Here is a 27210-nt window from a genome sequence, read left to right on the forward strand (position 1 = left end):
GGACGGCCTGGAGGCTGAGAAGAAAGAGTGATGTCATCCGGCGGACGGCCTGGAGGCTGAGAAGAAAGAGTGATGTCATCCGGCGGACGGCCTGGAGGCTGCGACGAAGGAGCGATGTCATCCGGCGGACAGCCTGGAGGCTGAGACGAAGGAGCGATGTCATCCGGCGGACGGCCTGGAGGCTGAGATGAAGGAGTGATGTCATCCGGCGGACGGCCTGGAGGCTGAGATGAAGGAGTGATGTCATCCGGCGGACGGCCTGGAGGCTGCGACGAAGGAGCGATGTCATCCGGCGGACATCCTGGAGGCTGAGACGAAGGAGCGATGTCATCCGGCGGACATCCTGGAGGCTGAGACGAAGGAGCGGTGGTGTCATCTGGTGGCTCAGGAGACGGGGCTGCAGAAGACGAGGATGCTGCAGGAGACGAGGAGGCTGCAGGAGACGAGGAAGCTGCAGACGCTGGAGACTCTGGAGGTGCTGCAGGCGACACCGGAGGTGCTGCAGGCTCGGGAGGCGACGCCGGAGGTGCTGCAGGCTCGGGAGGAGAGTAGGGTGCTGCAACTGCACACCCAGGAGACGAGTAGGGTGCTGCAACTGCACACCCAGGAGGCGAGGAGGGCGCTGCAACTGCACACCCAAGAGGCGAGGGGGGCGTAGAGCCGGGCAGCGGAGAGCCAGGCAGGCTGGGCGGCGGAGAGCCGGGCAGCGGAAGGCCAGGCAGGCTGGGCGGCGGAGAGCCGGGCAGCGGAGAGCCAGGCAGGCTGGGCGGCGGAGAGCCGGGCAGCGGAAGGCCAGGCAGGCTGGGCGGCGGAGAGCCGGGCAGCGGAAGGCCAGGCAGGCTGGGCGGCGGAGAGCCGGGCAGCGGAGAGCCAGGCAGGCTGGGCGGCAGAGAGCTGGGCCGTAGGGCGGTCTGGACACCAGGCAGCGGGGTGCTGGGTAGTGAAGACCGCTGGGGGTGTAAGGAGCCATGGCGACCATGCCTTCTCCTGGCAGGCCCACGGTTCCCCACACAGAGGGCCAAGCGAGACCCTTCATAAGGGTCCTGGGCTTGTACTGGCTCATAGTACACTGGAATTTCAGCATTTTTGCAAAAATAAGAAAATAAATCCAAAGGCCGTTTCTTCTGTTGGTCTGGGACAGGACAGGCAGATGAAAGGCTCACTACTCCAACTCTAATCAATTGGGTAGTAGACTGGGAAGCATGGGTGGTTTCAAAATCCTTAAGCCTTTCACGGACCACATTCAGGTGGGGGACAAAATGGCTTACCCACGGCCTCTCCTTAAACCACTGCTGCTGGATAGAAATCTCCTCTTGGAGTGCAGCATGCAATATAGGGGGTGAGGCCATAAAACGAGCAACCACATTTTCAAAGTCCTCCACCTTTTGGTGAAAAAGTTTTCGCTCTGCTGGGTTCATTTTGGGGTCAGAACATACTGTCACGGTTTGCAGAATGACTGAACCCAAATGCAGAGGAACGTTCAAATAGTGATTTATTAAAGCAAACGAGGAACCAGCTTACAAAATGTTAGCCGTAGCTGCTTACAGCAAAAACTTGGAATGCAAAACATTACAAAAGTAGAATGCCATAAACAGACCAAAAAGGCAAACCTTACACAAGGCATAAAGTAGTGAAGTCCCAAAAACTGAAGAGCAACACAAGGAACCAGGATCTTCAAGGCAGAGCTCAGGGACAGCAAAGTAGACCACCGGACAAAGGTTTATGTTCTGACAGTTTGTTAGTGCAATGAGTCCAGTATTTAAAGGTGGTGGGTTGATTAGAGTGGAACCAGGTGTGTAGGACTGAGGGCTGCAAAGGGAAGTGGGAGTGGCCGAGGTGGAAAGACAGACAACTGGGCAGAGGGAGAGATACAGAAAGAGGGGAATAGACAGGCAGAGGGCCAGATCATGACAGTACCCTCCCCTCAACGCCCTGGTGACTGAGCTAGAGGACAAGGTCCAGGGCGAGATACAGAGATTCAGTGAAGTGTCTCAGAGAGCCAGTGAGGTTCTTGAACCAATGAGGCACATCTCGTATGACGTGGCGGTTGCCCTCCCTGATCTGCTGGACTACTCGAGATGTGTGCAGGAATATTCCAGCAGTCTGCAAGCTGCTGTGGAGGCTCTGCAGGCTGCTGTGGAGGAGGAGCGAGCGTCACGTCTGCCTAAAGCATCAGGCTCCCGCCGCTGAGCAGCCCTGGAGAACGCCTGTACTGTTATTGATTTAAATGTTCATTCCGTTTTAAGTTCCGCCGTAGTCTGAAGACCCACCTTTTCAGACTCCATCATGGCCCATAGCACTTATCCTACCCCCTTAGATAGCACTTTTTAGACTTAGATAGCATTTGAAACAGACTTATAGCATGTCATGTAGACAGCACAATAATTGCATTGTATGTAGTCATAGCACATCATAGAACATATGTATAGCATAGTATAGTATATATGTATAGTTAATATGTATAGTGTCATTATATAGATATGTTCTAGTTACGTTCTTAGCTTACGCATGTTTCTTGATAAATGCATTTTATATATGTGATGTATTCCCATACTTTTGTTCTTGCCTAATGTAAGTCGCTCTGGATTAAGAGCGTCTGCTAAATGCCTAAATTGTAATTGTAAATTGTTGGTTTTAAACGTGTTTTGTAATAAAGCAATTTGTCATGTAAAAAAAAACAACTTGGAATGCAAAATGCAAAACATTACAAAAGTAGAATGCCATAAACAGACCAAAAAGGCAAACCTTACACAAGGCATAAAGTAGTGAAGTCCCAAAAACTGAAGAGCAACACAAGGAACCAGGATCTTCAAGGCAGAGCTCAGGGACAGCAAAGTAGACCACCGGACAAAGGTTTATGTTCTGACAGTTTGTTAGTGCAATGAGTCCAGTATTTAAAGGTGGTGGGTTGATTAGAGTGGAACCAGGTGTGTAGGACTGAGGGCTGCAAAGGGAAGTGGGAGTGGCCGAGGTGGAAAGACAGACAACTGGGCAGAGGGAGAGATACAGAAAGAGGGGAATAGACAGGCAGAGGGCCAGATCATGACAATATCAACAGGAAGTGCAACAAAGTAACAATAATGGATTTTGCACTTCTGGGCTATATTCTGCCCTACAAAGACAAATAAGTGCCATAACTAGACTAACTACAAACAAAAATGTCTGTTGTGTCTGTTATGTTTCAACTGGTCAGCCAAATACAATATCAACATGCAAGTAATATTACACAAATTGTATATCTGTTCGTGAGTTAATTGTTTATCCCCCAAAACACGAAGGCTAATTTGAGTTTTGGGATACACAAATAAGTCGGTGTGTCCAAATGCGTAGTTACTGCACTTTGGCTTTGTAAGGCAGTATTAATGAATTGGATTATTAATTGATTGAATATGGCCTCAAATAGCTACATATTACAATCTCCCCCTTTTTACTGATTTTCACTGTGTGAGAGGAAAAGGAATTCTCGTAACACCACCAACACTCTTATTAAACTAGTTCAATTGGGAACTTGGCCGAGCCTACTTCTAAAAGAACAATTTAAAAAATGGCCTTTCTTAAATGGCCAATAAAGTTCAATCCAAATTCAATGCAGACTGAGGTGCGGTCACTTACTTCAGTAGCAGTAATAAGCCTCATAAGCCTCAGGCTGATAATAACCGCTCTGCTCTGCCACTACTGTGTCTAACAATGTATAGCACTAATCAACAAGCAGCCTGTTCCATTGATTTCATCCTGTATACTCTTGAGCACTGTCTGTGGCGTGCTGCAGTGCTGGCAGAATGCCAAACTAGGCTTCACTATGTTGGCAGGTTCTCCACAGTATATAGACCAGAGCTGGGATGAACCCCACACACTGTAAACACACGTGAAATGTTTAGTGCTTAAGAAAGAAGAGGAAAGCACAGCCATTGCCAGAACAGCTGATTGTGTGTGTGTGTGTGTGTGTGTGTGTGTGTGTGTGTGTGTGTGTGTGTGTGTGTGTGTGTGTGTGTGTGTGTGTGCGTGTGCGTGTGCGCGTGCGTGTGCGCGTGCACGTGCATGCGTGCTACAGAACATTGTACCAGGGTATTGAAAATATGCAACATGCCGTTTCATATACATCTTATTAGCCTGTATTAAAGCATACTTTTAACAATGTTATATAGTGAACTATGGTTTTGTGAAGGTTTTTCTTAGCTGAGCTGGTTCTGACAGCTATGGTTCAAACTTTGCTCTCAATTTGCTCTTGGTCTAGCTCTAGTCTGTCCTCCCTTTAGATTCAGAACACAGACCATAGGAGACTAGGCAGTGGGCAAGATTCAAGAGGATGTCTTTGTCACTCACTCATACAAGTATGTGCTGTGCGTTGGGGCTGCAGCATTATAGTAGATGATGTGGCAATGCATGCTATTGTCTCCCTCACTCCTCTGGGGGACTTATATTCTCCCGTCTCCTCTGGGCTTGACAGACTGAAGCCTCTACAATCCCATGTTTCCTGGAGTTACCCAGCCACATGTACTGCACTCACCCAGGCTGGGCCATCAATTCAAAATAGTACAGTCACTTAGCTCCACAGCCTCAGCATGTACAGTATTAGGCATTCTCAAACCTTATCCCTGTACGTGTACTTTCATAGTTTTGCTTTAATTAAGGATCTCCATCCATTAGCTCACAGGTATGCGAGAATCTACTGTAGCTTAGTTTGGAGTGACTTCAGATCTGAAGCAAGGTCTAATAAAATGTTAATTAACCCTTTTATGGGTCAATTGATTTATTTTGATTTATAGAAATGTTTCTGAAAGAAAATAATTCAAAACAGTGTTGTAGTAATGAGAAAAGAGGGAGCTTTGGATTTTACTGCATGCTGTAAAATCCTCTGTCTTTCTAGGGCTGACTGGCAACTCTGTGTAGACTTTAGAGCGTAGTATTTTTATTGCAGATTGTCTTTCCCAGGAGTATGTATCCTGGGGAAAGGGTGTAAGTGATCTCCTGTTAACAGTGCTGTGCAGCACCATACGTAGCCTGTGGCGAGGGTTTTTGAAAACTGTGTCCCATCACATACTGTTGGAACATGTCATGCCCAGGAGACAGGATCTTTTAGGAATTATCTAGTGCTGCACTGGCAAATGGAAATCAGACAGGCAGGGAGACTCGCCCCTGCTTTATGTTATGAGCGATTAGGAATTGGCCCTAAAGAGAGCAAGGGGTTGTGATTATTATGGCTTGTGGGTTTTTTGCTGACTCAGGGCAATTTCACTCTGTCAAGTTAACACAGTGAATCCTCCTGATGTGCATGAAGTTACATGCAAATGGGTAAAACATACACAGCCTTAAATAAATGGTATTGATAGTGGTTCTTCTTCTTAGATCCACTCTTTACTCTCGCTTTAACCACTAAGCTCTAGCGCCTATATACTTTGTCATATGATGGTCGATGAATAGGGAAAATAGACGATCTTCAATGCATTGCATTTATCATTATTACATTTATTTTCTTTTAAAATGTGTGACTTTCTCTTTTGTCTTTCAATGTGTTCATAATGACATGCCCAAAATAGGGATGCAAGGTTCAAAGTGACAGTGTTTTAGTACAGACAAACACAAGGGTGTAGGTTCTGATGGCTGTGCTGTTGTTGAGTAGTTTAGTACAACATTCCTTGTTAAAAGTGCATACAGTACGTCTCAAGTGGGAGAGTGTGTTTGCATGCCATGTTTGATCTTTAGTCTCGCTCTTCCATATTGGTTAGTGCTCCACTATCTGTAATTCTGATTGGCCCCATGGTTTATTTTCACTCTCTCTGTGTACAGTGCATGGACTGTACAGTATGTAGGGGACAGAAGGGTCAGTCACTGTCAACAATCTAGAGACCGTGAGAAAGACGGCTTGCTATTTGTGATCTTTGTGTAATGCCACAGCTGTTGAAGTCAAACGGTATTGGTACTTTTTGTATTGCATCAACAAGGCTCGAGCTCAACCATAGCAGCACGTCATTGTCAGGCCAACCATACATGACTGGAGGCTCATACTGTGTCATCATATCACATTTCAAATGTCATATCAACCTACTTTGTATTAGCATACTGTATGTTCCCTAGAGTCAGCCCACTGCTATAAGCACTTTGGAGAGAATGGTGTTAACTGTGTAAATGAGAGAGTTGGAAGGAATAGATAGTTAAAGGACCACTTCACCACTTTTCAACTTCTCTTCCTATAATTGGTCCTAACTAATGTTCATGATAAAATACCACAATTTTTTCCTACTCTGTGTCTCATAGGAGGGCTGTGGGCAGTTCAGAAACCCGTCCACCAGTGACATCATCGATGGTGAATCCAAGCTAATAGAAACGGCAGGCTTTCTTTTCCTGAAAAGTTGCAATGCAAAAGTTGAAGCCATCGTTCTCACGATAGTAAAAATCTAAATATATTTTACAACAAATCTTGTTTTTTTTAAAAAAACTGCCTAATGATGATGTCACTGGTGGACGGGTGTCCGAACTGCCCAAAGCCCTCCTATGAGACACAGACTGAGTAGGAAAAAATGGTGGTGTTTTATCATGAACATTAGTGAGGACCAATTATATGAAGAGATGTTGAAAAGTGGTGAAGTGGTCCTTTAAGATTTTAATCCATGCTTTCATGGGTGAGGCTCACCGTCAGTTCACTGCTCTTGGGTTGAGTTCTGGATAGAAATCTCCAAGGCAAGGAGTGTCAAGAGTGATTTATATTCCCTTCCTGTGCTTTAGCGTCTTTTGTCAGGCAATAGTCTGATGCAGGTTGAGCCTGTTCCTCACACAAGCTGCAGGGAGAGAAGGGTGTCTGAGTTAGGGTACAGTGCAGTAAGGTTTCACCTCATAACAAAAGGAATGGTTTCAAGGCAAAGAGGATCATGTCGTTATTTGGTTTGGAAGATCCCGGTGAAATGGAATATTCTTTGCAAAAGCAATGCTCTGCTCCCCTCTCGATCACAGGAAGCCCCGTAAATGATCAAATATTTTAGCATTTTGAACACATTAACAGATTATTTTTTGTTTACTTCAGTTCTATAATTGCTTTGGGCTGCTGTTTTTGGAGGATGTTGCTTCACTTCACCCACCACTCCCCTTCCAGCCCGGATAAAAATGTTTTTCCCATTATCTTTGTGAAACATCTGCAAAACAGTTTGTTCCATGACTCTGTTAGGTTTGATCTGGTGTGGCCTCAGTGGCAGGCCTGAGTTGCGTGAGTGTGATGGTGACTGATGGTGTATATGTTTGTCCTTCTGTCCCCTCAGCACCCTGTCGAACTGCATCCATGCAGTAGTGGCACTACTCTACCCATTCTCCTGGCAGCATACCTTCATCCCCGTGCTGCCAGCCTCCATGGTAGACATTGTCTGCTGCCCCACACCCTTCCTGGTGGGTCTCTTGTCCAGCTCAATGCCCAAACTCAAAGAGTTGCCTGTGGAGGAGGTGGGTACTCTGCTTATCTTTCTTTGTCTGGTGTGTCTCTATGTTTTAATGGATTTAATGTGTGTGTTTTGCTGTAATTCAGAATCACACCAATTCAGTTTGTTTCTTGTATTCTCAGCACTTTGTTGCCAAAGCGTATATCATGCTCTACACTTTTCCAGTGTAATATTTATATAACAACTCAGCAAAAACGCATTCCATGTTTTGAGCTTTGCAGATTTGAAGGCAAAGATAGATTTATCTTTGCCTTTGTCTGACATGACCAAAAATAGTGATGCCAGGTTGACAGTGACAATTCACTTTCCTTATTCTCATCAAACCTTTTGTGGTTTGGACCAGAGTAGTATAAAAGAGAGTAATGACACTCCCGTTGACTCTCATTGTAACAATGTAATTGTGAATTCAACATCATCAAAGCACAGGAAGACGGATAGAGAGGAAGTAGTTATAAGTGGTGCAGTTCCTTCTAACAATAGGTCACGGTATAAATTTAACTTGGTTTAGTTCAGTTAGTTCTCAACAGAGAATTGCACAATACAGTGGGACTTATTTCCATTGTGGTCCTGATGAGTGACAGTCATGTACAATAAAGAAACACATTTTCAAGACAATACACTTAATACAGAAACTCAAAATAGCCCACTCTAAATAAAATATACTACGTACCTATATTATACTGGAACCTTTTCCAGTAACCAGGTCCTTGTTAAACACTAAAATGTCCTCAAATTCTATGTCAATTTGACTGAAGTTTCCATGCTGTTCCATTGGGTAGCGTAGCTCCATTCTTGAAAATCCTTACAATTTTCGACATTTTTGGCTTTTGCTCTATGAATGGCTGACTGAAACCTACATCCTGTGTGAAAGTGCAAATTGGTATGTTTGCTAACTTAACTCTCTGGATATCCACTATATAATCCATGACATGATCCTCTCAGGGTTGACCTTGGTCTTGCACCTGGTCTCTACTGTTGTCCATCCGTGCTGCTGGAACACACACAGTCACACACACACACACACACACGCACGCACGCACGCACGCACGCACGCACGCACACACGCACGCACGCACGCACGCACGCACGCACGCACGCACGCACGCACGCACGCACGTGCGCGCGCACACACACACGCACACGCACACACCGGTTCCAAGTCATTCTGGTTTGGGCAGCTGGTGTAAAGCTGGTGCCAGGACGGCCACTGCTCCAGGGTTCTGTCCACACTGGGTTTTGGCCCACTCTCAACAGTGTTGGCTGGGGAAGTGCAGCAGGCCTCTCTAGGCACATCATTGAGTGTGTGTGTGTGTGTGCGTGTGTGCGTGTGTGCGTGCGTGCGTGCGTGCGTGTGAAAAGACCATCTCAGCGTGTCAGATCATGCTTAACACAGTGCTGTTAATGGACTGTCACCAACATCTGTTGTCTGTTTACATCTTTCTTTATGTACTGATTGACTCACATAACATTCCTAAACAATCCTTTTAAGTGACTTCATTTCTTCTAGTGTGGCTCTTGTGTTCTACACACTATGAGAACAGGTACGTGTTTGCACTAACTTAATGTAACACTCTGTCTTCATTTCTCTCAGGCTTTAATGGTAGACCTGGGAACTGACCGTTTCATCAGACAGGTTTGTCAAAAATATTCATCAAACCTATTGTAAACCAAGTTTCTCTGTTCTCTGTGTATATGTCTGGATGCCTTTGACAATTTCTTTTACAAACATTGTTGTTTATGGCTGCTAACCACAATGTTTTTTTTGTGTGTTCATAGATGGACGATGAGGCCTCGCTGTTACCCCGGAAACTTCAGTCAGCTCTTGAGCAAGCGCTGGAACAGAGGAGTGACATCATCAATCAGGACTCTGACAGCGAGTCAGATGAAGGTGAATAAGATCACCTTCCTACCAAAGCAGATGTTATTCCTACTAATTAGATCAACAGAGATTTAGGCCACTTTTAGACGGCAACGGTCTCCAGATAAAATGGCAAAGTCCCGTTGCGTTCTAATTTTTTATTCAGCTTTTACACGAGACGCACAATTACTGAATACTCTGTAGTGTGTATGCCATGCCATGCCATGCCATGCCAGGTCACTAGATGGTGGTGACAGACTGCTAGATAGACCAGGTGTTAATGTGCAAATGTGTTTCTCAATGGATTCGGTTTACTCTAGAGGGTACACTTATTTTGAAGAGATCGTCCACCGTAAGTCTTATATCTGCTAGCTAATATCTGCCAAAAGAACACTGCCTCGTTTACATTCACCATCGCTAGTCGGTATATTTGTATTTGTATAGGATGAGCGGGGCGAGGGAGTGCTTGCTCGTTCTAGGAACTCCAAATATCACCTAGGCTACCACTGTGCATCAATGAAATAAACACATGCGTTGTTAGCCCACGTGAGACGGGAGGAAACAGCGTTTTCAAAGATTTCCACCCTGGAAGGTGTTTTCACTTTGTTGCGTTTTCAACCCCCGAAGACGGCGTTCTCGTCTAAAGGGAGTAAGGGACCCCAGCAAGTTATACTTTCTATGGGCAGTGTTCTCATGTAAAGGGGGTCTTAGTCTGGACACAGTGCCTGTGATAAAGCATGCACACAGTGTTGAAGCTACTTTAACCACTTTCAACCTGGCATCACTGTCTGTCAGTATAGGCATTTTAGCCCCTCCTATGTCCAGCTTTGAGGGTGTGTGTAAACACAAACATTGAATGCCATTGACAATGAATGGCAGAACAGGAGTTAGACTTTAATATATTAGAGTTAGATTAATAGAGGTTACACGTAAAACATATCTGTATGTATTAATGATGTATGATGATGAACACATACAGATATCCAATCTTGCAGATATCCAATCTTTTTCTCTAGTACTAGTTTTATCCTGGACCTACACCTATGGTTCCTAGTTCCAAGAGTAATTTAAGTCCACAGTGGTTTCAGGCATAATTATAACCATTAAAAAAAATCAAACAAACTTAGCCAAATATGAAATGAATGGATGTCGTGATAGAGCACAATAACACATTTCAAATGGAAAGTTAAAGTTTTATTGGTAACATAAGCTGATCCAGGGTAGGTCAACCAAGAATATTCTGTACATTTCTTGTTATTGGTGTACTTTTATTTATTTATGTACAGATTATTTGAATAATGTCAAACCAAAATAACCTTATATCAGGCGTTGAAACGGTGGGACATACTGTGTACATCTAGTAAGATGAATATTTTCAATTACAATTTGAATAATAACGTGAAATAATCTCTCCTCCTTTGTGTCCTCAGAATGCAATACATTAAACAGCCTTGTGTCAGAGGCCTTTATCCGCTTCTTCCTGGAGACCATCGGCCATTATACCCTGTTCTTAACTCAGAATGAGAGAGGAGAACGTATTTTCCAGAGGGAAGCCTTCCGGAAGTCTGTCGCATCTAAAAGCATCCGGCGCTTTCTGGGTGTCTTTATGGAGTCTCAGATGTTTACAGGGTTCATCCAAGATCGAGAGCTTCGGAAGTGTAGGGCAAAAGGTAGGCTGTTGTCTCTGTGTCCTACTTGTTGGTTATTAAACTAACTTATTTTAAATGCTCTCCCTCCCCTTTGCTGTCCACACAGGACAGGAAAACCCTTACTAGTACTGGCCTCTAGTGGGTGGCAGTTGTACTGCATGTTTCTTTTCTGTATTAATTAGCTGAAGACTGTTTGTCCTTGACATATTCACAGCAGTGACTGTAATTTTTCCAGAATATCACGTAAACGTTTGATGTTTTGATCAAACATTTGATGTTTTTACATCTTGTGTTTGACAGGACTGTTTGAGCAGAGGGTGGAGCAGTATCTGGAGGAGCTACCAGACACAGAGCAGAGTGGTGTTAACAAATTCCTCAAAGGCCTCGGTATGTTTTGTCACCACACAAATCATCCCACATACAGTGCAATATTACTCCATACTGCATTGTAAAATGAGTGTTCATTAACACAGAGAGTGTACAAATGGAGCCAAATGGATCCATGGAGCCAAATGGGTCCACTTGGCTCCATTTGTACACTCAAGAGTTAGATTTACAGTGAGGATTTAACTGTGTGGGTAACATGCCACAAATGTAATCTTTGGATCGGGTTTGTTTTCTAATGTTACATTTTTGTTTTTAATCTTTTCTTTCAGGAAACAAAATGAAGTTTCTTCATAAAAAGAACTGAAGGAAACTTGCTACTATGTGCTTAACCATTAATATACCAGAGTTTCACATGTGCAACATTATTAGAAACTGAATAGATGATGGCAACAAGTCCCTGTATCACCATGATTCTAATGTGTCTGCCTGTTAGAAGTCGTAGTTGAAATGTATGTACATACTTTACTGTAAACTGGCTGTGATACTCTCCAGTGTAGATGTATTGTTAGTTGTATGGTACCGTATGAGGCTAACGATTAGGGACGGTACAAAGAGTAACCACTGATTGACCAAGTGTGCTTGTGAAGAATGGGATCAGAACTTCTGAGTGAATGAGTTAACATGGGGGGTAAATGTACAGTTGATATAATATTTTGGTTTTGTATTATTTTCACAACAGCGTTGTTTATGAGCTGCAAATTTGTCTGTTTGGCGTTATTTGTACATGCATTAACAGAATGAAGAAAATGATTGTAAATGTATTAAAAGTTTAAACATACTTCCTTTTGTAAAAAAACAAACAAAACAAAACAAACAAACAAAAAAACTCAATACAAAGCAATAATTAAAGACACAAAATACTCAAAATGACTAAATGTGTTGTCCTTCATAATCAACCTCAACAGCCAGCATAGCCTATACCTGTCTAGTTTCTTCTCCGCCTCTTGTAAAGGAGTGTGCTCTTTGCTACCAGTGTCATTGTGGACAGAATGCATTGATGCAGCACTTTGTGATAACTAGAACATAATGTTTAAATAGGCTACTTCTCCTACTCAAAGTCAAAGTCATACGATTTGTCACACACGTTACCGCAGTGAAATTTGTTCTCCGCATTTGACCCATCTCTTGGAGCGGTTGAGCCACAGCCAAGGAGCGGTGAGCTGCAGCGTGCGCCTCGCTCGGGAATCATTTGATTAGTAGATTTGACCCCCAATCCAACCCTTTGATGCTGAGTGCCAAGCAGGGAGGCATCTGGGTCCCCGTCTTTGGTATGACCCAGCCGGGGATCGAACCCCGACCTCCCAGTTTCAGGGCGGACACTCTAACCACAAGGCCACTGTCTTATGGACAAGAATACTTGCCTTACTTGGTGTATGCCACAGTCTTGTTTATAAATATAAAGTACACTGCCAACTCCACATACATTTGACTCACAACAAAATGTTTCTATGATGTTTTTGGAATCTGATTTTTTCATGTAATAATATTTACAGTAGCCTACAGTATGTCTGTTATTACAGTAGCTTTGCCACATTGAATCTGGGAGGACTCGGGTTCCAAATTGACCCTTAAATGTAACTGTAACTCTGAGAGTAGCCTTAGAGACCGCAGGCGTTTTGTTTTACTCTTGAGTGTCCAAAAGGTTCCATTTGTACACTCTAAGTTGAGTTTAGTTAACTAACAAGTTAGGTGATTCTCAACCTTTTTAATTTCAAGGACCCTCAGTTTTATATTCATTAGGCCACGAGGACCCCTATTCGACGATGGGACCCCAATCTACATTCAAGTGTTACAGATCCGTAAGGGTCCGTTTGGGCCCCTGGTGGTCCCTGTACCCAACGTTGAGAATCAGTGGGCTATGACATCTTTATGGCAGCTTGTGTGAAGCTGGGACGGTCCCATGAGGCAGTCTAGCAGACGTTACTACATGCTGCGGGTAACCTAATTATGTCCTTGCATATCACTCCAGTCTAGTGGTTGTCATTGTCATGCTGTTATAACACTCAACTGGGAGGCTCACCGTGTTGAACTGCACCAAACTGACACCATGTCAGTTTCTTAATGTACCCGTCATTCATAACATCACAGGCAGTGGTGGAAAGGAAACAAGTACATTAACTCATGTACTGTAGCCTACTTAAAGATGATATTCTTTGGTTAAAACGTTTTTTGTTAAAAGGTTAAATCACTATATTGTGATAGTCATTGCTAGAGAGTGTTTGTTCAGTAACAGGAGTTTCCCTGGCTCTCAAGCTCTTTAATAAACAGTCAGAAAATACATTTCAGCCAATCAGGACTCAGGAGAGAGTAGAGTGAGCTTAATTTTCATAATGTCCAGTTCCAATTTTATCTGCTCATTTATTTGTGTCATCACTTACAATTCCACTTGTTTAATCTGTATCCTGACTGCGTTCTCTATCCCGATGGGATAAAATAGGTATCCCAGTTTCGCGTTCAGTTTCTGAAAATACATTTTCTGAAAATACATTTTCTGTTCAATAAAAAGCTGGAGAGACATGGAGACTCCTGTTACTGAACAAACACTCTAGCAATGAGTACTATATCACAATGTATTTTTAATCAAAGAATTTTGAGGTAGCCTACTTTTACTTTACTTGAGTAGTTCCATTTCTTTACATTTTATGCATCTACCCACTGCATCACAGAGGTAAATATTGCACTTTTACTATACTCAAAAATATGTGTTGTATATGTAATAATAACAATAACAATAATAATAATAATAATATTACAGTATAATAATAATAATAATAATAATAATAAAAATATAAATATATTGGGGGAATGACATGCACGAAATAGGGACACCGGATAATAATACAATTCTTAAGTTCCAGCACTGATCACAGCTAACCTCGCGTCACCAGGCTTTCCACCTCGGAGGAAATATATCACAGCAGGTAGCCTAGCACCACTGCACCAGGCAGTCAAATAGATAATTCAAAGTGCGTAGGCACTCCCGTTTCTGCTAATGGGTCTGGATGGTGGTGTGACAGTGTGACTGTGTCACTGTGACTATCAGCTTCTTAATGAGAGATCCGTCCCGGCTTATAACGGTCTCAGACTGATCTTGCCAGTTGTACAGACAGTAGCCCACATAACTTGATATTATTATACTCAATTATCACCCCTGAAAAATAAAGCCTTGACGAGTAAATCACACGATTAAAGGCGAGACTACGCAGCTCCAAAAATGTGGGCATCGCAAAGTTAGGCCTAGCCTACTTAGAGTTAAGCAGAATAAGAATATTTTTACCTTCAAAACAAAAGCGTTTTTCACGAGTCGTGGCATTACGTTTTAAGTGTATAGAAGAGATCATATAAATTTCCACCTCAACATTGTCATATTGTTCATTTATAAAATAAAAAACAAAAAATAAAACCGAATAAACATTAAAAGGTGCCCAGAAATAGAGGGTATGCTATGCGCTTGCATAAAGTTAATGGCAAAGTGAGTAGCAAAGTGAGTTTGACGCAGTTTAAATTGATAGTATACCAATTCCAATTTTGTCTGCTCATTTCTTTGTGTAAAGTTTCATTTGATTAATATCGGGTGTGAGTTATTTCTCCTGATTGGATAAAATTGGCATCCTTGAGCCCTGACATTTCTTTTTGTGTTTAATAATAAGAGCTGGAGAATAAACGAATCATTTCCACAGCAGTGCACGTTTTCTTTTTTTATATGCCGATTTGGGTTTTATTTTGAAATATGTAACGGGATGCTTTATCTTTCATTCTGGCTTACTTGACAAACCTTTCTGGACCAAAGAAGAGCGACCAAAGAGCGACATCCGATGGGGAGATTCCTCCAGTGATGCTCAGGTCAAGGTAAAGAACGTAGCCTACTGTTGACAGACTTCTTGACGTGACTGATAGCCGGCCCAGCAACTGTCCGACAGCGTAACACAGTTTAATATTCATTATATTTAATTGTTCGATATGAATGAACATGATGAAAATCGCGCATAATAGTAGGCTTTTATCCCTTGTTGGATGTTTTGCATGGTTGTGACTGTGTGAGTGTGCGAAGGGAATAAATTTTGTTCAATGGCACAATAGATAGTTTATTGGTGTTCGTAATGCTGCTCTGAATTGAAACGATCGTTTAACGATGTGTTTATTGATTGTGTTATGGTGTATTTGTGGTATTTGTTTCTCTTGTGGGTTGTAGGCTACTGTGATGATCAGATGCTGTTTTGGGCGTCATGTCTTAAAACAAAAAAAGCAAAAAAACAAAACACAAATATAGAAAAAAGACTGGCTTATCACATAATACCCAATAGGCTAAGCAGATCAAATGTAGTCTACGAGGAAAACAGATGCTGTAGCTTGCAGTACCAGGGTAGGGTGTAGCCTACAATACTGAATACTGATTGACACTTACATGAAACATTGACGTCTTGCCTTATGTTATGGTATTCTCTCAGTTTCCAACCACATAGGCCTGTGTGTCAATGTAATGGCAGATTAATAAAAAAAATCTATATGACCTGGATGGAATGTAGACATAAAGTTTAATGTATGGGGATTTGGGAATGGGGTAAAGAAAAAATGTATTTCTCTGATCAGGGTATTAGTGATTGACACACCTCAACTTTTTCAACATTGCATAATTGTCACTGATTGTCATTGTATTAATTCAGACCACCACAGTACCAAACGAACATGTAAAATATATTCAATCAAATTAAAGTTCAACAAAGTGTTTTGGCATTGATGATCATAGCAGTTAAAATAATGGCTTTCTGGGAAAACACCAAGAAGCTAATGTTAGGCCTACTCATTTTAGGAAACAGTTAAAAGAATTTAGAATATGTGATACAGAAACAATTTTGATTACCCCTTGACAGGATACATCAGGAGGTAATTTCCTGATCAACTGTCAGGAGCCACTCCCTGGTTTGAAAATGGGGCTATGGGGCCAGTATGCCAAAGCAATTTCATAGCCGAATCAATGCAATATTAAACCAAAGTGGCTGAAAACCTCAAGTCTACCTTAAATTATGCATTGTTTGTTTGTATTGCTTCTTCAACAAAATGGTCAATTTGAATCTGCTCTGAAATATAGGGGATGTTAGCTGAAGCACCCTACTATGGAGTATGGATGGAGTCAAGGTCTGCACCCGTAGGACGTATCCTCTGCTGTATAATAACTTAAGTTAATTTGTCACTGTAATGGAAGATAATCCGTCTTTTGACAGATGTAAAGGGTATTTTCACCCCATAGTTAATGGGTGTTACAAAGGTGTGCTTTCAAGGGACAGATCACTGCGCAGGGTTCTATTATTGTGACATCTCCTGAGATGGTGTGCTCTAAGGCTGTGTTTTATCAACCTTCACTTAGCAGGGTAGAACATCTAGGAGTGGTATATGAGAGATAAATGGCTATGATGTGCACTGAAAAAAATAAAGGTTTTAAAAATGCCAGAGAGTGGAGTGACAGAGAGAAGCAGGCAGAATGCACTGTGATTGACTAATTGTGTTTTAAACTGGGTCTTTCAGGACACAATGGGAAATGGGATGGCTCTGAGCTCCCCTGTGAAGCACCCAAGGATAAGAAAGTTGTCAGATTTGTAGGTCAGGCTGCAGGGGTTGTTGTTAGGCAGACTTGCTCACAGCTCTAGATATGTGGGGGTCCCTGCTTCATCTGTCCCTCAGCTAGGGGGTCCAAGTTTCTGTTGCTCTGACTGTTATTGAAGGACTATACTCCACACCGTTCATTTTACATGTTCCATATCTCCCATAAGTGTATTCTACTTTTTGATAATTTAGTTAAACTGTATTGTAATACAATACCATCTGTATTTGAGTTTCCTTTTCCAGCTTTTAAGATAGCTCATTTTATTCTCCTTTAGTGTGTGCTATTCCTTCTCTCTGAAGTGCTGTGATAAGATCTTAATTGATTTCACAGTGTTAGAGGGAATATCAGCACTGTATCCAATCCCATCTGCAGCTCATCAGAGCCTGACCCGGTTTCGGTGTGCTACGTTAGCATGTGGTTCCACAGGGACCTGTCCCCTCCTTGTGCTGACACAGGGATGTCGAAAAAGGGCACAGCCAGTCCCATCATAGCCCAGCCCAACCCAACCCATCCTAGAATGTCCCCAGCGCGACAGCCCAACCAAACTTAGACCAGTCCTGCCCTGGACCAGTGCCCAAAACAGTGCTCACTCTCACTTCCTTGCCTTCAACATTGTAGGTCATTTATGGTCGATCCCTCCATTTTGAGAAGGGCTTCCGGGGATATTTTGCCCTAGAAAAAAATAATAATTATCTTATCTCCCTAATTCCCAATTATTATGCACAGGCTTATTTAAGAAAAAAGGATTAGGTTCTCTCTCTCTCTATCTCTCTCTCTCTCTCCCTCTCTCTCTTTCTTTTTTGTGTGGCAGTTTTACCAGAGAGCAGCAGAGGATGAATTTGAATGTGACATTCGTTTCTCCTGCCATGAGAAGTCCTACACATGGATGAACAGGGTAGGAGGGATCAGAGCAAGACTGTCATGTAAGCCATCTCCTCTGGGGCCACCTCTCGGTGTGCACTAGCTGTTTCCTGCTGCAGGTAGAAGTGTCTGTGTTTTGCTAGTGTCGCTGAGGCTCCTGCAGGCTGCATGCTGTCCTCTCCCTCCCACAAAGAGCAACAACTCTGCTGGCCCCCACTTCCAGTGCTCACCAGAGGACGTACCGGTACTCTAGCTGGCATTGAAATGGAGAAGGTAAGACATTTCTTGCAGTATTCCTTACTGTATAACCCCCCCCCCCCCCCCCCCCCCCCCCAACCGTTCCTGTCTTTCTAAATAGGAAAAGAGAAAAGAATAGCATGTCACTTAGTTCACCAGAATGTCATTAAATGATTTTCTGCACACAAACAAATCACAGTGCAAAATGTTGAGGTTAATGTGGTGTGTATGCAGCAGTATGGCTGGGGTAATTATGTGGATATTGTCATTTTGTCTGTGCATTTTATTATCAGATTCATTTAGCTAGTAGCTGTGCAGAGAATCTTAGCTCCTTTATACTGTAGCTCTTCCTAGGTTTGCGACAAAACAAATATTAGTTATTTGATCATATAAAGGCAGTTTTCCCCTAACCAATTATGATGTTAAAACATGCAAGTCTTTATTCTAGCATTGAAAATATGCAGCGCTATGTTGTGATAATTATTTTCATAATTATTTATTTATGAATTGTTTTCGACAATTGAATATGGATGTTTATATTCATCTGGTTGTTGAATATACGTACTGGAGGAGTGTGTGATTTTATCCCAAACTTAAGATGTAACAGAAACTTAAACTTGCTTGCCACAATCTCACCCCATCTTTATGCATGTGAGCTGTGGCATGTCTGTCTGTGTGTGTGTGTGCGTGCGTGCGTGCGTGCGTGCGTGCGTGCGTGCGTGCGCGCGTGCACGCGTCAGGGACAAATTAGCCATTGGGCCAGTGGGGCCGTGGCCCAGGGGCCCTTGGCTCTCAGGGGCCCTTCGGGGAAATTAGACCGTAAGACGCCTTGAAAAGGGCTCCTGGGGCCCTTCATTGGTTGTTGATTTTGTTAAATTTAGGTTAAAAAGATGATAAAAACACAGAAAAACACGGAAATGCTATGCTTCAAATATTACCGGCCCAGGGGCCTTCATGGGGGTTAATCCGTCCCTGGCGTGCGTGCGTGCGTGCGTGCGTGCGTGCGTGCGTGCGTGCGTGCGTGCATTCATGAGATCGTAGCAGCATTATGTCATGTGTGTTTCAGAGCTGCTCCGAGTGCTCAGAGCCGAGGGGCGCGCAGAGCCTCTGTACATTCTGCAACAAGTGGTTGTGTTACCAGTGCACAGATATGCATCAGCACCAGAAAGCCATCACCACAACCACCACCAACACCTCCTCCACCCAGTACACAGATTTGCATCAACAGGCAAGGCCCACCTCCACCCAATGTCCTGACATGCACCAGAGAGGCACCGGCTCCCTGACCACAATTGAATCAGGCAAGCATTATTATCTAATACTGTACAAGCCGTATGTATAGGACTGAATGTGAATGTTTTTTTTACCTTAATGTTTATCTGTGCACAATTCTGATTATTTTCAATTAATTTTGCAGCCCTTTTATGCTTTCTTCACTTTTCCTATTTGGGTTTCATTGTTTGCCTTGCTTAATGCTTACCTTTTATTTGTTCATCACGTCTCATTAAGAACATTGCAATTTATTATGCATGACTTCAACATGGCTCTGGAGAAGTCATTATTACTTATACAGTGAATACAGTAGACTTACTTCCCCTTAATGTGTGGCCCAGATTCTCAAGTGCTCAAACATCTCACAAAATGTTGTCTTTTCTTTTTCAAGATGTTCAGTATATATTTAAAAAGCTGGTATTTTCATTTATGTTTTCTTTGATTAAATCCGTGAGAACAGCCTTGTGAAAGTGGCCATGTGGTTATGAAGCTCTAGGTTACACAGGCAGGATGTGGGCACTCAGCTAAAGTTGATGCACCAAGGCTGATGCTGTGTGCTCTCTGCCGCAGTCATCAGCTTCTAAACACACACACACACACGCACACACACACACACACACACACACACACACACACACACACACACACACACACACACACACACACACACACACACACACACACACACACACACACACACACACACACACACACACACACACGTGCGTGACTGTGTGTGTGTGTGTGTGTGTGTGTGTGTGTGTGTGTGTGTGTGTGTGTGTGTGTGTGTGTGTGTGTGTGTGTGTGTGTGTGTGTGTGTGTGTGTGTGTGTGTGTGTGTGTGCGCCTGCGGCCTAACTTATTATGTGCTTATTCGCCGGAAATCTGTTGTTTTAGCTAAATAGATTATTTAAATTAGGCTTCATATAATTGTTCAGAGTGCACATATGACCCATTTTGATATTTGTGACAGTTATTTTGGGGACTGTGTGCATGTGATGCGTGCGTGCGTGCTTGGGAGAGAGAAAGAGAGAGGAAGAGGATTGTTCATCTGGTTTTTGCGTTACCTCACTACAACTTCAACATTCTTTCCTTTTACATTTTTTATTAATGTGAAATTTGTCCATCAAAGTGCTTTCATATTCTCTATGGACAATTGGACATCTATTTAATATCTCGGAGAGATACTGCACAGCAACATTAGAATAAAGCATGATTCCTTTGTTGCTCTCAAAATGAGATCATCCTTACTGTATCAAAGAATCCAAAGATAAAACACGATAAAAGGGCCAGGTGCTCTATATCCGTCCGTTTAATTGAATGCAGAAGAACACCACTGAATTATATTATATATTTGCATGGAAAAACAGTGGTAAACTAGAAAAAGTGCTCTTCTGGGCACAGGTCTCCACCAGGAGGATAGGAGTGTGTGTGTGATGTTTGGCAAAATGTTTAGGAGCAATATAAACGTGTGTGTGTGTGTGATGCGGCTTGGCCTGTTGTAGCGCCACCATGAGGCTGATTTGAAAACTGTCAAGTGGCATTTCTTCCAAAGCCTATAGTGGGAATATGCATGCACAGTTTCACCACAATCGGACGCTGCGTTGAGTAGTTGTGGCGATTTGTACAAAACGGGTACAAAGCGGGCTACTCCTGAAAAGTTTAGAAGCCATACAATGAGGGTGGATTATGAGAAATCAAACAAACCCGTCTTGATCACATGACTATGGAGAGCATGTGTACCGATTTGTGTGAAATTTGGATAAAATCTGAAGGAGTAATATTAGAAAATGTGTTTTACATATGTCGGCCTCCTGGTGGCGCTATAAAGAGCATATGTGAAAAACTCCAGGCAAAGGTTTTTCCTTGGCCTCTAGCGAGTTGGCATACAAAGTTATCCACAGATCCGTGCAGTTAGAGGTAAAAACACTTTTCAGCTAGTTATAGCGCCACCATGAAGCTGAGTTGAAAATGTTCATGTGGCATTTCTTCCTCGGCCTAGTGGGAATGTGTGTGCACAATTTCACGGAAATCACACAATGTGTTCATGATTTGCAGCATTTTGTTTGAAATTGAGCACTCCTGCGAACTTTGGAAGCATATCTTAGCCAATCAGGATGGAGTCTGAGAAATCTGAAAGACCCGTTTCGTTGAATGGCTCTAGAGAGACTGTGTACCAATTTGCGTGATGTTTGGACAAAATCTGTAGGTGTACGGTCCAAGAACTTGCCTCCTGGTGGCGCTATAACAGGCCGTTCTGGAAATTTTGGGGCAGAGGTTCATCGTTGACATCCAGGGAGTGTGTGTGCAAAATGTGGCATCGACCGGGTTAACAGTGCCAGAGATTAGCTGTTCACAGACGGAAGGACGGACACACACACACACACACACACACACACACACACACACACACACACACACACACACACACACACACACACACACACACACACACACACACACACACACACACACACACACTTGTGCTTTCTCAGTCACTGAACAAACATCTCTTCTTCCATAGTTTTTTTTTCCCTTAATTAAGAATTTATGTTTGGAAAGAAATGTACATTTGTTTACACATTGTCAACATTTGGGTGTTAAACTTCTTTAAATGAGTCTAAATTACAATCAGATTTTCAGAAATACAGATTTTGTAAACATGGATCTTTTTGGAAACCTTGGAAAATTAAGCTTAAGTGGTTATTACTTATTGACCTAAACAGCCTTGATCATTTCATGGTTTTAAATACTATACATGTTGTTTTGTTTTAATGTATTATATCAGTACAAGCTTCTGTTCTGTCAAAATATGTTATGCTTCAGTGATGTATTTGTGTCACACGTTAAGCTGTATTGTGAATTGGTTCGTTAGCGTCTTTCCGTGTTTACAGCCTCCCCTCCACCGTCTTTCAGGTCCAGGGCTGCATCCTCGCTCCGTCCTCACGTGCCACTCACACAGACAGGAGCCCTTGGAGCTGATCTGTGAGTCCTGTGACCTTCTGTGCTGTAACAGCTGTCACCTGTCCACCCACAAGAACCACAGGTCAGTCCGCAGACACGGTGCACAAGGACAGTGCAGAGAGGGGCTAAATATGGGTTCAAAACTTCCTGCAGGGAACAACAACACTCTCCTAATGTCTTGTCACTTGTACCAACTTGATCTGCATACAGTATCCTTGGCCTGTCTAATTCTTATTCAGTATTCATGCAATGTTGTGCTCTATGGTGTTATAGTACAGTTGTTGCCTCCTAAGGTCACTTGCATAATATCTTCTCCCTAGAGAAGTGAATTTAATTACGCCACTTTGTATGTTCAAAGGCAAAGCAAAGAAAGTTTATTTGTTTATTGTGTAAAGAAAAGTGTTTTCAACAAAACATTAAGAGCATTTTAGACACAAAACAGGTATTTTGTATACAATTAACACTAGTTCTTAAATAGTTAAATTAATAGAAAATAAGAATAAGCTCAAATTATACAGATAAATATGAGAGAAATATGACAAGAAATCAATCTCAGTAAAACCTCATTAAAATGTCTTCAGCTTTGATTTAAAAGAACGAGAGTTGTAGCAGACCTGCAGTTTTCTAGAAGTTTGTTCCAGATACAGTATGTGGTGCATAAAAACTGAAAGCTACTTCTCCACATTTAGTTTTGACTCTAGGGACAGAAATCTGACCTGTGTCAGACCACCTGAGAGGTCTGGATGGTTCATAAATCATAATGTAGCAAAAGTTCATAAAACAACAGTAGTATTTCAATCAGTTATTTTTCAGACAACGAGCTGGTGTAATGTTATGAGAACTGATTCACTTTCTTAGTTTTACTAGAGGACTGGAGCAGTAGTATAGTAAAATAATGCACTTACTTTGGAGCTAACCCTGTGGTGTACTCTGTGTACTGTACTGTACGTTTCCCCCAGGTTAGTGCATATTGGGAAGGCCCTACAGGACCAGCAGTGGCTATTTGAGAGCCTGGTGGCCCAGGTGGATGAAAGGAGGTCTGCTGTTGAGAACACAGCCAAACAGATAGAGGACAGGTCCGTTTACACTCCACACATACTGTATACAATCACCAAATCTTCCTCAGCAAACACATTCAGGATTTGAATTTGGCGAGAGTTATCTTGACAACTGTTACATAAATTCATCTTCGAAATCATAATTGAACACTTGTTCAGCTTTTCTGGCATTGCAAAATTACTTCCTTAAGGTATCAGTTGAAACAAAACAGCAATGCATTCAAGCCGTTATTGTGATTTTTGTCAGCAATCAGAGTATCATTTTCTGTCCTCCCATCTCAGGCTCCATGGAATAAAGATCATGCACAGGAAGGCTGAGAACCAGATTAAAATGGCAAAGATGATTATGATGAACGAGCTTAACAAACGGGCCCACCTATTAATAGAGCAACTGGAGGTAATTACTTTCTCTCTCTCATTCCCTCCATGATTCAGTTGACCATGAATCTACATGCAAGGAATCAGTAACCAACATGACCTAATCCGTCCTGAAAGTGAGCAAAGGACAGGGCAAATAATGATATAGTCGGACCAGCTTAGACCAGCATTTTGAGAACTAATTCTGTCCAAAAGAAAAATGAGCCATTGATGAGTCCGCAATCCATCCATGACATGGTGTGCAAGTACTGTAATTACTATTGGCGGCGGTTTTGTCTCTGTGTTTAGAAGATCACAGAGGACTTTCAACAGAGTCTAGAGGACCAGTTGCAGGGGGCGATAGAGACGTGTGGACAGCTAGATCATGTGCAGAGGTTCATCACTTGGGCAACAACCCAGCATGGCACGAGCCCAGTGCTCTTCAGCAAGGAGCTGGTAAGCTGAGAGAAGGGCTCACCAAAATACCACTGTGGCCCACGAGGGTATTGCAAGTGGGCACCCAAATATTTGGCAAAACACTACGATTTGTATGTTAAATATAACATTAATGTTTAATATAAATAATTTCTTTAAAACCTTGAAAATGTTGTTTTCATAGTGATACCAATGGTATACTATGTTACAGAACTAGTATACTAGATCTGTTGAACACAATCAATTGATTGATCATAAGGTGCTATACTGTATAAAAGCACCATTTACCAATAACTAACCCTATAACATTATGAATTATGATATGATTCTTTCCATTCTGCTTCACCTGTCAGATTTCACTTCAAATGCAGCAGCTGTTTGAATCATCGTTCCACCAAGACTCTTGGGTTCCTGTCAAGATCAAGTTCAACTGGGATGCTAGCTACTGGACTAAGCAAATTTCCACATTAGGTGAATTTAATTTGACACAAGCTGATTTTACATCGGTTTGTATATTAAACACAATATATATTTTTAATGAGTTGTTAATGTTCTGTTTGAACGTATACTGTAGGTCCACCCGGTTGCGTCAATACTCAATAGATAGAGCCATCGACGTCGCACCAGGTATGATCTATAGGCGCAACTTTTCAGAGACAGTTCCCAGCTTTCCACAACCGTGGAAGGAAGTATAGAGGGTATGCGCATGCTTAAAGTGAATGGCACATCGAGTGGCAAATCGAGCGGCAAAGCAACATGCAAAGTGAGTTTAACATTGTTTAATGTTGTTTAACACAATCATTCCCGGGATTCCTCCAAAATAGGAGCTCTGGGGTGCCGGAAAGACATGGCCGCTTTTACTCTTGGTCACAGGAATGGATGTCTTCAGTCGGCGAGACTTGAGCCTTTGTGCCGGGCTGTGTACACAATGTCATGTACTCAGTCATAGTATTCCTCCAGTGTAGTATTGCCTTCCAAGGGTCGTTGTTATTACTTCTTAGTCAGCAGTCTTAACGGCCGACTCGGCCTTGCCGTTCGCCCTGGGGTACCACTGGGAGGAGGTCATATGCTTAAACTCCATGGGTGATTTTTAACTTGCAGCACAGATTCGTGTTACCCGCCACGCATGTCGGGAGCCATGGGTGATTTTTAACACGCAGCACGGGTTTGTCTGACTAATGACTGTAGGACTGTTGGTATGTCTAACCAATGTATCTTAACGGCCGACTCGGCCTTGCCGTTCGCCCTGGGGTACCTCGGGGAGGAGGTCACATGCTTAAACTCACATTCAGAGGCGAAACATGCAAATTGTGAAGACCTTGTCTGGCTGGCCCTGACGTTAGAACTGCACCTTGCAACATCTGATGAAAGCCTCTGCGGCTAGATCAGGGAGGAGTTCAATTTCCCAAAAGTCTGAGTAATGATCTACAATGAGCAAATAATCCTTCCGCCCATAACATAATAATATACATCTGTTAAAGTTTCATCCTTTATGACCACTGGGCATGTCATTATAGGTGAATATTTAAAAAAACGTTAAATATTTAAAAATAAATTGCAGATGTACAAGGCAAGCTCACATTGCAATGTGATGTGATGACTTTTGTTATTTGTCGTACAAAGTATAAGGGGTTAAATGGACATTTCAGTATTTTATCGTCTACTCAGGCTTTTGTGAACACCCTACCCTGGACAGTTATTAATTTGCTTGTTTCAGTATTTAGATATTTGATATTTATTTTATCGAACACGCCCCCTTCCTATACAAAACAAAAACTAAATTTTAACCATGATAGATACAGTGGAAATGGTTATATGGTGACTCATACTGCCCTCCTAATATGTGAGCGGGGCATGTTTTTTCAATTACTTTTTTAATTTATTTTTAATATTTATTTAGGAAAATGAAAAAAATTGAAATGAAACATTATTAAAAATAAATGAAAAAAGTAATTAAAAAAACCACGTCCCCTCACGTATTAGGGGGGCAGTATGAGTCACCAGAATCAATGAGTTCCAAGTGGGCCCTGATCCAGAAAAGGTTGAGAACCACTGAAACAATCGGTAACCCATCGGCAAAAGGGTGGAAAACAGCGCCCCCTGCTGTGTTTCCTTTGAATTTGCCTCTGGGGGCACCCAAGCCCCCAGAACAGCTGGCCAATGTTGAAGCCGCCGAGCCTACTGGTCAAAACTGGAACTGCAGGCGGGCCCGTGCATATAGCACGAGGAAACCCTGGCTTTGTGCACTCGTTTGCACTTCCGCATTTTGGACATCAAATTTTAGTGTCCAAATGCGGAATTAGCGTTCTTCTGGGTGCTTCAAAACACCACTGAGCAACTTCCATTGAAATGAATAGCGGGGGCGGGTCTGTCGCTCCCGGTCCGCTCTCTATCCTTTTATAACTATGGGGGCACCGCCCAATAAAATGTGGATGACAGGATGTTGGCCCGTTTGGTCCGCCCTCAGCCCTCCTCTTCCGGTGGTGCGTCTTTGATTACAGTTCTACTAACAACAAATCTACACGTTGTAAACGAGGATGCCGACAGATTCGGCATCGGCTGCGGAGCTCTGAACCGGTCATGAGAGATTACTGCTGTACTAACCCATCTCTCTACATGTTTATGTGTAGGTGAGCTGGCTGTAGAAGGAGGAGACTGCAGTTACCCTGAGGGCCTTGCCTGTCCAGACATCCTGAAGCCTCAGCCCATCGCCTGCCTGTCCCTGCCCTCCGTGTGTCACAGAGCATCAGGCCAGGGCTGTGGCTACCAGGCCTGCTGTCATCCCCAGATATGCTGCATGCACTGCATTCCCTCCAAGGTTGTTCTAATTTACATTATTTTATTATTTTATTATTTTATTATTTTATTATTTTATTATTTTATTATTTTATTATTTTATTATTTTATTATTTTATTATTTTATTATTTTATTATTATAATTTTTGTAATATTTGTCAGGGGTGAAATGTTCACAGACATAGTTAAAATAGCTGTTTTACCAGCTCAGAACGTGTCGCGACATTTCAAATCTCTATGATTTTAGTTCATTTAAGTTCGTTTTGTAAAGTTGGTTACGTTCTTTTTTTGTACTCAAATGTTTTTATTTT

General features: G+C 42.5%; 2 protein-coding genes across 7 annotated transcripts in view; both read left to right on the forward strand.

The window, feature by feature from the left end:
* Positions 1-12185, forward strand: part of dennd2b (DENN domain containing 2B) — a 64517-nt gene extending 52332 nt beyond the window's left edge. For 5 of the 6 annotated variants that reach the window (XM_079498051.1, XM_079498052.1, XM_079498050.1 and 2 more), the window contains 6 exons: positions 7251-7428; positions 9016-9057; positions 9201-9312; positions 10713-10952; positions 11232-11318; positions 11588-12185. In XM_079498051.1, the coding sequence (XP_079354177.1) occupies positions 7251-7428; positions 9016-9057; positions 9201-9312; positions 10713-10952; positions 11232-11318; positions 11588-11622 (694 nt within the window). In that variant the 3' untranslated portion in view covers positions 11623-12185. Of the gene's footprint in view, positions 1-4256; positions 4306-7250; positions 7429-9015; positions 9058-9200; positions 9313-10712; positions 10953-11231; positions 11319-11587 lie in introns of those variants that run through there. The other variant, XM_079498053.1, reaches the window with a different exon arrangement.
* A 1033-nt stretch (positions 12186-13218) lies between these two features.
* The window catches only part of trim66 (tripartite motif containing 66), a gene marked incomplete at its 5' end in the record, with an annotated part of 28848 nt that continues 14856 nt past the window's right edge, over positions 13219-27210 (forward strand). Inside the window, 13 exons of the mRNA XM_079496226.1 lie at positions 13219-13254; positions 14362-14418; positions 16190-16202; positions 16842-16912; positions 17732-17843; positions 17945-18054; positions 19085-19319; positions 22206-22335; positions 23213-23329; positions 23594-23708; positions 23978-24124; positions 24457-24574; positions 26734-26921. Of these exons, the coding sequence (XP_079352352.1) occupies positions 13219-13254; positions 14362-14418; positions 16190-16202; positions 16842-16912; positions 17732-17843; positions 17945-18054; positions 19085-19319; positions 22206-22335; positions 23213-23329; positions 23594-23708; positions 23978-24124; positions 24457-24574; positions 26734-26921 (1449 nt within the window). The remainder of the gene's footprint in view (positions 13255-14361; positions 14419-16189; positions 16203-16841; positions 16913-17731; positions 17844-17944; positions 18055-19084; positions 19320-22205; positions 22336-23212; positions 23330-23593; positions 23709-23977; positions 24125-24456; positions 24575-26733; positions 26922-27210) is intronic.

Source organism: Electrona antarctica (assembly GCF_951216825.1).
Source record: "Electrona antarctica genome assembly, chromosome: 3".
In the NCBI taxonomy this organism is placed as follows: domain Eukaryota; kingdom Metazoa; phylum Chordata; class Actinopteri; order Myctophiformes; family Myctophidae; genus Electrona; species Electrona antarctica.